An 11,188-nucleotide genomic window follows, 5' to 3' on the forward strand; every position below is an offset into this window, starting at 1 on the left:
TACACCTGGGGAAAGACGGTGCATGTATTTCGCTATGGAAGTGATCATATCATTCCTCTAGATGAAACATCAAACAGTGTTTGGGTTGTTGCCTTTTAGAAAGTAGGACAAACGGCACGGTGGCAAAACAACATCAAGGTGCATGGTAAGGCACAAGACACACAAAAAAAGCTATATTTAGAGTGGAACTCCATTTTCCTAACCCCAAAGTGTGTACCCTCCTCTCCACCCACTCTTTCCTGGGCTCTCTCTTTTTCTATATAAGCCCTATACTTCTGTAAATGGGTTACCCCCATGCAGCCGCCCACGCATCAGGTACAGTATGAAAACCTGGGGCATCCTGTTATGACTTCTGGTTTCCTGTTTCCTGTAAAAAATACAACCCCCCCCCCCCCCCCCACACACACACACACACACACACACACACACACACACACACAAACACACTCATATACTCCCCCACTGCTCACACCCAGATGGAACAGTTTGGGGATCAACTACAAACACCCTACTCCAAAAAAATATAGTGTGTGTGTGCACTTATGATCCTGGCTTAAGTATTTGGGAAATGTATTCAATAAAAATATCATACTGCCACTTTGATCCACTATAAATTACATGGTGTCATGCTTTTACTCTTCCCCAACAAGAACATCCAACATTTGAGTGTATTTTATGGGCTGTGTATCGCAGATAGCAATGCTGTTTAGAGTGGCCGTAGTGTTCGGCCCTGCAACATATATACAAAGCCACAGCACAGCAAGGAAATCATTAGGCTGTAAAGTGACAGGAGCAGCTGCTTTTCCCATCCTTCATAAGATTAATTTGTTTTTATTTCACGTATACGTTTTCCCCTTTTATGTGTGAGAGAGGAAGATGTACAAGTATCAAGGGACCACTGAAACAGCAATAACAGCGGTGTGTGCTCGTGTGTGAACTATAGGCCCTGCTGTTTGCCAAAAATATCAAAATAACATTGTTTGTGACACATGACATGCTGCCACTGCAACCCCCCTGCCAGGATACCTGAGCCTCTCTCTGCGTCTCTCTCCCCTCCCTCTCCATCTCTCTCAACAGGGGTCAGCCACATCACTCTTAATGAGCAGAAATCTCTCTCCCTTCCTGTGGTGGCTCTAGCTTGCCGTGCTGAATGCTCAGTGACGGTGTACACACTGTTAATCATCTCGCCACAAACTCCCCCCCCCCCCCCCCTTTCCTTTTTTTTTTTTTTTTTTTACCCCTTTCATGCCACCGCTTCAATCTGTGCTGAAACAGTCTCCCTATCAAAGAATTCCAGCGTATTCATTATACTGCGTTATCCATTCTTCTGATTATTCATCTGTTTTGGATGGGCATTGTCATCTTGTTTGTGTTTGATGTGTGGCTTACAGCTGCATTATTCAGAAGATTTCAATATTTTTGGAAAAATATATAACGATAATTTCCTCTGTTTGTTCAATAGGGCCTGTGAACCCCTCACCATCCCCTGGTTTTCGCGAGGCACTGAGAAAAAGCACAATACCATCCTCTTCTTTTTCCTCATTTTCGGCTCATCTTCCCCTCCCCCTTTCTTGCAGATTGGAATTCATTAGCAATCAAAGAGCCACTGACAAACGCCCAATCTTAATTACCCTCTCATTTGCATATTTGCATATTAATGACTGCAGACTTTGCTGTTTTTCTGCTGCAGTAGAGTCCCCCCCTCCCATCACCATCCCTTAGACTTAGCCACCCCACACACACACACAAACACACTGCAACACCATGCCTTTCTCCCAGTTCAAGGCCTTCCCCTCTCAGCCTGAAGTTGATAGACATTCAAGGAGACATTTCAGTATCACTCCTGATATGAGCCAAACAGATGAATCACTATGCCCTTCATTTATATGGACGACTGATGTGATGCATTTCAGCGATGCCTTAGTTTGCAGTCCTGTTCTAGCTTTCTTTCACAATATTTACTAGTCAACTTGGTAGCAATAATGGATACACAGTACACAAGGCAGTCTGCAAAATTTCTGAAAAGGTATTTTGCTATTTTTGGTTGGGTATGTAACATGATGGTAATTTTTACCACATCACAGATACCGAGGCCTTCCTGCTGTGCACCTAATGTGCTTCCCCCTTCTGGTGAATAGAGTGTAAAACACAGAAGTGATATTTTGGCAAATGAAGACATCGTGTTCACATGTGACAATACATACCATTTATTGACAATTATGACTTTATAAAGACAAAGCTTTTGATGGTTTTACCATAAAAACCATCTCTATCTTTAAACCGTTATTTGGAGGAGGAAATACACAAAGAGAAGAAAACAAAGGAGCGAAAGGCCCTCATCCTGCCAGAACACAGGATGCACTTTCATGGCAAATCCATGTCCTGTTGTTTACAGTCTAACATACACACAGAAATGACAGTTTGTGTTAAACTCAGACTGCTCAGTGTCACGATGCAGCTCGCTCGGAGATAAAAACAGTCTCGTTACAGCAGGTACTGGCTAGAGCTGCGTTTCTATTATGGTCAACTGCCTCCGCTCCACTGCAGCTAATCTGAGGCTACGAGTACAAGCTCAGGACGCTGCTTTACATTACTGAGAAAACAGTGGGAGCAGAGGGCGCATTCGGGATTGGAACATTTACTTATTTATTTTCATTTTTGCTTGGACATGAGGTTCATGCTAAAATGTTTCTAACATTGTGCTTCACCTCAAGACATTTCAAAATCTGAAGAAACCAGAGTCAGATCAACAGAAACTAAAATGCAAAAAAAAGTCAATCATCTCCTGCTAACAAAGAAAAAAACAAAACACCTGCGCAGGAAAGTATATGCATCCTTACATATCTGAAAGTATTTGCATAACAGACATGAAAACAAATCCATATATGTACCCATCTGTACACGTACAAATGCCTAACCATGATTGTAGTAATAACTGGGGTGGGGCGCTGCGACACACACAATCCTGCCATGAGCCTCTGAAAACTTCAGAGCAATTTAGATATGACAATGAGAAAGCAAAATGGTATTAAAAACATCTTACAAAAATATTAAGTGCGGCTGCTCATATTCCCAAGTTATATCTCCTCTGGCTTTGTGACAGAGTACGCACAAACAGTTTGTATGACTGTGCTGGATGAATAAAAGCTTCATGGCATTAAGACAGCCACACAACATAAACTGTCTGGGCAGTGCTGAACACTAGGCATGGTTGTGACATCCGTGACAAACTCCACCGACCCTCCTGCAAACGTTAGCTTTCACAATGGGTGAAAGATTCCGATCTAGCAGCTATAGAGATATGTTAACCCCCAAAATAAGTGATTTACTGGCCCAACATCCAGAACCGAAGATAAATTAGTTATGACCAATGTCCTCTATGTTGCCAACATTCATTCAGAGGAAAAATGGTACAATCAGTTTAACTTGTCATGGATAACAGAAGCACTGTAGACTGATTTTCAACAAAAGGTGTTGATTGTAGATATTTTCCCCTCCTGACATGGTTGGATGATCAACTCTCTTACATGTCAGCGGAGTTGATTTGATAGATGGAGCCTTCAGAGGTTCACCTGAGGGAGGAAGTGGCGGACAAGGTGTATGCATGTGTGTGTGAGTGTATGTGTGTGGTTTCAGGCAGCAGCTTGTCTATGTCTGTTTTTATGTGTATATACTGTGTGTGTGAGTGCACTCCGAGTGTGTGTTCAGTCTGCAATGCGTGTGGGAGTGCTAGGTTGGTTCAGCCCCATGGTTTTACAAAGCCAGCCAGCAAAGTCTACCTCCTCCACCTCAGACCGCTTGATAAACGTATGGTTCTGCAAAAAACACAAACAAACAAACAAATACACACTCAAGTATACATAAGATAGTGGACCCTGAATCATTATCATTGCAAGGACAGTCTTTATTTATTGAACATATATAATTAATGTGATTATTAGGTCTTAAAGGATTAAAGGATTTTGGTGTCTCCAAAAGTAAGTGACAGCACTTCCACCGTTTCTGTAGAATGACCTAAGATCGTTTTCTCAGCTACAGTGGTAAGCAAAACATTATGATGTCACAGTGAAGTTGACCTTTGAACGTTTGGATATAAAATGTCATCACTTCATCATTTTATCCTATTAGACATTTGTGTGAAATTTTGTCATAATTAGCATATGAATTCTTGAGTTATGGCCAAAAATGTCTTTTGTGATGTCACAGTCACCTTGACCTTTGACCACCAAAATCTAATCAGTTCATCCTTGAGTCCAAGTGGATGTTTGTGCCAGATGTCCGTACGGACGTACTGTATGGACAACCCGAAAACATAATGCCTCCGGCCACGGCTGTCGCCGGCACGAAGGCAAAAAGGGAACAGACTCCCAGAATGAACAAACCTATGCGCTACTGTTTAACCAATCAAACTTATTAAATTATTAATTAACAAATGGACAATTATGCATTAGCTGCAAACCTCTGAACCTACCATACACAGTTTTGATGCATGACATATAGCCTAGTTATTTATTGTTGAACCATCAAGCGAGAAATGAGAGCTAATGTGATGGCCTGACACTTTAATCAAATCACAGTTAACTTGCAGCTCTTTAACATAGTCAACTTTTTCCTTTACTGCCTTCAGGTTTGCACAGCAGTCTTTTTAGATTTCAGAGTGAGTCTTAGCTGGTGCCAAAACACTCAGCACACCTCTCTACCTCCTGCTCATGATAGCCCAGCCCCCCTGCCCTGGAGGTGATGACATAAGACTCGCACCGATTTGAAATAATCTTTTCAGTGAATTGGGAGTAACAACTTACTCTGTGTTGGACCAGAGATTCACAAACTTTCAGGACAACTTTTTCCAGGTAGAAATTTAAATTTTCTATGCATTGGGCTGCACATGTCCCATCTGAGATTGTTGTTTTGTTGTTTTATGAGTTATTACAGAATTGCATGTGAGTCTATACTGTAGATAGATAGATAACACATTGAGAACCACTGCATTCTTTATTTGACAACTGAATATAATGACTACAAGGCATCAAAAGATTAATTATTTCTACTGAATCCCCACCACCACACCCACAAGTTATACTGACTTATTGCAGACATGTATGGGATGAAAAGTGGGGTTTTAGGGGAGTTTACTTTTACTGGGTGAGGCTTCTGTTTCTCGAATCACACCCCTTTGCTGTGCAACAGCGTGAGCAGCGACAAAAGCGAAGAGGAGTGGATTTGTTCTGTTGACTTTCCACTCTGCTCTTTGCTCATGTTAAATTACCATCACTCACTCCTTGCTCTACTCCCACTCTGCTCTCCTCACATGCTCTAATGGTGTTAGAAAGTGTACAAAGGACAGATAAGGCTTTCATACTAATGTATATGTTTCTGAAACCTTTGTGGCATCCACAGACCCCCAGTGTGGTTCTCATTTGCCAATAAAGCATGAATCATTTAACTTTAATGTAACTGTGTTTAACCGCAGTGCAGGTTTGGCAGAGCTCAATCTACAAGCAAAATCTGATCTGACAATCTGACATGGCATGTGTTATCACAGGGACAACCACCACAGCAATTAACAAGTGTAAAAGGCACAGAGGAAAGTCAAAAGTAGAAGCTTAAATTCAAACTTGAGTCATACTCTAACTGAGGAGTCAAACACTCACCATCAGCATTTTCAGGTCGGCCCTGTCTGCTGGGTTTTTGATGAGACTGTAGAGACACACAAGAGAGAGTAATCTTTCAGCAACTGCTGTATCCATCCATCAAGTTCTACACAAAACATTGGCTTAGGTATCTTGTATTACTTCTGCTTGGCATATGTACACAGACAAAAAAAGATAACACACACACTATTCCCCACAATGTGCTGTGTGTTATGTTTATGTATTGGAAATGGACAACTGAGCAATATTTACAGGCCAAGGGTGACTCACCACTTTGTCACAAAATCCTGGAAATCAGAGGTGAATACACCATGTGGTAGTTTGGGAGGGGGCTGAAAAACAGAGGAAAGTTAAATGAACATGTGACTATTAGCACTGCAGACAGCGGAGAGCGAGTCCCCTGTTTTACAGCACTTTTTAAGTCATCCTTTTTCTCTGCTCCTTTCCTCTAGGATCATTGACCGATTAAACCACAGGATACCCGTGGCGATCTACTTGAACTGTTCTTGAACAGTTCAAGTAGACTTGAACTTCTGGCTAGCAGTAAGGAATGACAGTAAATGGTTTATGGAATCAGAGGGCAATTTAGAGTTGTTCTTTGCACAATCTAAGTTACGTTGTCTCTTACCTCATTGACTATGTAGTCCAGGAGCTCAAAGATGGCCATTACTGGGCCGTGACCTAGAGAAGAAGCCAAGGTATGTTGACGGTTAAAGTCACTTTGATACATAGTCCCAGACACACAGAAACATGCAGTTTGTTTGTTAAAATCTTTGATATTTTAAAGCTACACAAGGCAAGATTTTCATCTAAAAATAAAATAGGGCAAATAGGGCGTAAATTCGCCCTAGCAGCAAGTGAGTACTCTAAGAGAGAGAGAGAGAGAGAGAGAGAGAGTGTGCGTGCACGTGCGTTGCTCACCACTGACTGGTCTACCCGGTGGTCTAGGTCTGGGTGAAGTGCTGTGTGTCTCTCCCTCTGCGCCGTCCAAGATGGGTCGTCCAAATATGGCCTCCAGTTCTTTAGCGTCTGGAGGAGGGATGGGGTAGCGTCCAATCGACAGCTCCACAAGGGACAGACCCATACTCCACACATCTGACTGTACGGAGTAGTGGGTTCCCTGCAACCTCTCAGGCTACACAAAAAACATAGGGATAGGGATAAGATATTGGGGTTTTAGTGATTATTGCTCATTATTTGAATGCTGATCAATCATATGAATTAAAAGGATAAATAAAAAATGTTTGCAGTATTGAACTTGTTCAGAACCGCGTCAGTGAATTAGGCCTCAAAGTTTACATTAAAATAGTCACTATATTTAAATTGAGGCACAGGTTGAGGTTAGGCTATTGACAAAAAGATGGAGTGGTCGAGACAAAGTCCAGTGTGGGAGCATTTCATTTGAAAAGCCATCAAGGCTCATTTCAAACATTGTGATACAGTGTATGAATACTACTAGTAGCGGAAAAGAGTGGGTTACTCCCACACAGGACACCTGTTAAATTAGACACAGGCTACAGCTAAGAGTACCGTGGAGGAACTAAACTGTGTCATCTTTTTCATTCTTAAAGACTTAATTGAGAAAGGGCCGACATACCGACATGTAGGATCTTGTCCCCACAAAAGAATTGGCCATAGAGTCTATGAGCTGTCCGCTGACACCGAAGTCACACAGCTTGATCTCCCCACGTGAGTTCACCAGTATGTTCGAGGGCTTCACATCTGGGTGGAAAATGGACATGTTGGAAAAACTTAAACAGACAAGATGTGCCAGTAATATGCAAAAAGAATTTGTGCACACAGGTATAACAAGAGAATAAAAAACTGAAAAACCACAATTTAAGAATTCATACCAAGACCTGGGTCAGTGCTAAAATCTGATTGTGCATTAATTTTCAGTACTGTACTGTACATTATCGATACCAAATTAGGTAACAGACTCATGTGTTGAATCTTCTGACAGAAAGTGAAAGTTGTGCGTTTTTCTTTTTTTTGCATCTTGAGACGACTGGCACCCAAAGATAACTGGTCGCTGAGCAGCCTGCCTGCTAACCACGAAACAAACTATGCAAATTCGACCAAACCAGGAAAGACTAACATTACTCTTCTTAGACATTTTGTTGTACTCTGTATAGAAATGGCCATAAAATATTTTGTTTTTCCAAAAGGGTATTGGATCAGAGTAATTGTTTGACACCATATCAGCAAGTCAGCAGTTACATTTATGAATGCAAAGAAAATGAAATAATTGTCAAATAAATCAACATACTGTACACCAAGCTAAACACATATGTGGTAAAATTTGTCATGGTTTTTGGGCATGTCTGTTCAGTCTGTTTGGCTAGCAGATGTTATCAGCTCATTAATAGAGGCTCAGGCTGTAGTTACGGTTGCCTAGCAGAAAAAGGAGGTTGCTAGAACAACTATCTACTAACTATAACTATCTTTGCTATACTAACTAACTAGAACTATCTTTGCCAAAGAAAATGATGGTGACCACAGCCCAAAGGTGAATGAAAAGGTGAATTATTTTTTAAATCTTTGGCAGGTGTCCATGGTATAAACAGGATAATACAGGTGTGCTGTTAAGAACATATAATGAACCTTGCTACTGTGAATCATGCCTTACATATATAACAGCATGTTATACTTTAATGATCTCCATGGAACAAAATGGGTACCTCTATGCATAATCTGATGTTTTTCTCTTAAGTAGGCAAGACCTCTCAAAACCTGTTTGAAAAAGGGGAGAAAATACAAAAGTTGATAATCATGAATAATCTCAATGCGGTAGTTAGAGTCAGAACAGGTGGATTCTGACATGTAATCTGAAGTACAAAAAAAACATTAGATTAGATTAACTAAGCAAGGTCCAAATAATGCAAAATTAATATTAATGTAAAATCACATAATATTACAATATTCTTTGTTGAAGACAATCATATACTCACAGCGATGCTGACTTTGCCCAGGATCTCCTCTGGGATCCTCCTGGCTTCTTTCAGCACCTGGTCCAGAGAGCCACCATCCTGCACAGCAGAGGGAGACAAGAAAGAGGCAGAAGGTAGCAGGCGACAACCAGAATATCTGTAAAACTCACATTTAGCATAAAATCATGCTCCAGGTGATTTAAGATTATTATTTGCACTGTTCATCGACTGCGCTGTTTTAACAATGACTTTCTTTAATTTTGAAACATTACACTAACACATATACATAAAGATGATGAAGAATCAAGTAATTTTTGTTCATTCTGTGCCTAGAGTCCTGAGGGGGACGCAAGCGAAGAAAATTTCCCTATGGGGATCAATAAAGCATCACATTACCAATACTATTGTCATGTTCTACTACCTCCCCCAATACACACATTGTCATTCTGTCCACCATTCTCTCACCATGTGCTCCATGCAGATGCTGATCTCTCCGTCGCTGTAGAACGCTCCATAGAAGCCCACAATGTAGGGAGAGTTACACTCGTGCAGCACCTGAAGCTCTCTGATGATCTGGTTTCTGATAGCAGGTTTGATTTCTAGATGGATCAGCTGAGCAAAAACAGAGTATTGAGGTATAATAAGCTGGTTATTGCATCACCTTTTTTATGAAAGGCTCAGAATGTCTTATTTTTGTACACTAAAGGTATATGACATAATTTACACCAATAGAAACCAGAGGATAATCTGATTAGTATCAATCAATTAACAATGAATTATCTGCAGCTTACCTTTCTGGCCATGATTAGGCCTGAGGGTTTGTGGCACACCTTGTTGACTACTCCTCCATTGCCAGCACCCAGCTCACAGATACGATGGAAATCGTCATCTTTCAACTCGCCCACCTTGGCCTTCTGGGTAAGGAAAGCCTCCAACCTTTTCTTCTGCTGTTCATCCAGATCCAACTCTTCCAATTTTTTTTGTAGTGCTTCTAAATTGGCCCTGAAAAAAGGAAGATGAGATAGAGAAGGAATAAAGCATCTTTCATATTCTGCAACTGACTGAGTCCATTGTAGCATATATAGGATAGTATATTGATGAAACTCAGTAAGCCAGCAGGGCAACTTACTCAGAAGCAACATCAGTGTTGGTAGAAGAGGACAATCCATCACCAGTGGGAGTAATGTTTAAGGGCACTGGTTTCCTTTTAGGAGGCATGTTTACTTGCGGATAAACTCCAGACTGGGCTTAGCTGATTCTACTCCCCTAACTACAAATGGTAATTTATCAAGTAACGTTAACTGTCTATTCTGTAATGTTGCCCTGCTATTTGTATCCTTTCCCGTTTGATTTGTTATAAGACTAGGAATTGAGGGGCGAGTTTTTACGCGATGTTATCAGAACAATAAAATCATATTTTCTAAATAGCAAACAAGCAGTCATTTGCATTCTAGCCACCTTAATAATTACCAATGTATATTACCCAACCACGTTTGCTGGCAAAGTTACGTACACGTTAGCGTCCGGACACCAACTAGGTGGGCGAGGTAGGCAAAGGTGACATAAGTTAAAAGTTCAAGACTTTACACGGGGGTGGCCACAGATCCTAGTCAAATGAAGACTGGTGTAACACAACATAATGGACGAAACAGTAGGTTAGTTAAAACCAGAGTGAGGTACTATTAGCTAGTTGGCTAACGATAAGATAACGTTAGCTGGTTGACAATGTTTTGAAGAATGGGACGTAACGGTACTTAAACTGGCTAGCACGCTAGTTAGCATTATGATCGCTGTGGTGAATGGGTCAATTAAAAACTCAACTACGTTAAGCTACAACTTAACGGCAAACAGAATAATTTTAAAACCACAGCCATCACCAACACCATTTAGCTAGCTAACTTCATCTGGCTAGCTGTTGCATGATAGCCCTACTGTCACACCATGTAGCTTGATAGCAAGCGACTGTTTTACTGTCCAACAGCTTCCAATGCCGTTTCCGCCCCTGTTGTTTTTGTCAGAAACACGGAGCAAATGGGGCTGTAATCTGTTTGTTTATCCTCGCCCTTGTTCCTACTGGCAGGTGTGCGGCTGCTTGTGAGTCCCAGGATCAGGGCTGGGGGCGCGGCGAAGTACAGCGGCCCTCAGCACCGCCGGGTGTAACGTCACGACCACTCTCGCGAGAACGCCGGTGTTGACGGTCATGTGTGAGGTCAGCCCAGGATGGATTATTCCTGATGTATGGCAAAGATTTCTGTTGTTCACATCTTATTGGAAAGAGCTCAAAGTTTGAGTTTAATGTAAACAGATTCACCCTCAACACACCACTTTGGTAAAGTATCAAAGTTTCTTATGCAAGCAATCCAAACGGCTTATCTCTTACAGATGTATCTCTTACTTGTAATTTTACAGTAGATAAAGACGTTTTGATCATTTGAATCCATCTATAGAGTCATCTTAGTCGACTGAACAGTGTGAAGCTCAAACTCAAACTCAATTCTTCCCTTTAAAATGACTAATACTTGGTTCAGTTTCCCAATAAAATAATGTCTCACTTCAACAGTAGATGAATAGCATATCAGGGCAGTGTCAAAATTGACTTATACAGCA

At 41.2% G+C, this 11,188-nt stretch overlaps 1 protein-coding gene across 1 annotated transcript; it reads right to left on the bottom strand.

Moving 5' to 3' along the window:
* Positions 1-2,208: 2,208 nt before the first annotated feature.
* On the bottom strand, positions 2,209-10,677 carry map2k2b (mitogen-activated protein kinase kinase 2b). Its single transcript, XM_071526769.1, has 11 exons — positions 9,711-10,677; positions 9,373-9,583; positions 9,047-9,193; positions 8,603-8,680; positions 8,333-8,384; positions 7,249-7,373; positions 6,573-6,786; positions 6,280-6,332; positions 5,922-5,983; positions 5,652-5,697; positions 2,209-3,815 (listed from the first exon to the last, which is right to left on the bottom strand). The coding sequence occupies exons 1-11, from the start codon at positions 9,797-9,799 to the stop codon at positions 3,705-3,707; spliced, it is 1,188 nt and encodes a 395-aa protein (XP_071382870.1). The 5' UTR covers positions 9,800-10,677; the 3' UTR covers positions 2,209-3,704.
* Positions 10,678-11,188: the final 511 nt, after the last annotated feature.

The sequence above is a fragment of the Centroberyx affinis genome, unplaced genomic scaffold (genome assembly GCF_046629955.1).
Source record: "Centroberyx affinis isolate AG114_WGS23_722 - 3 ecotype Tasmania unplaced genomic scaffold, CSIRO-AGI_Caff_v1 ptg000112l_1, whole genome shotgun sequence".
Lineage (NCBI taxonomy): Eukaryota > Metazoa > Chordata > Actinopteri > Beryciformes > Berycidae > Centroberyx > Centroberyx affinis.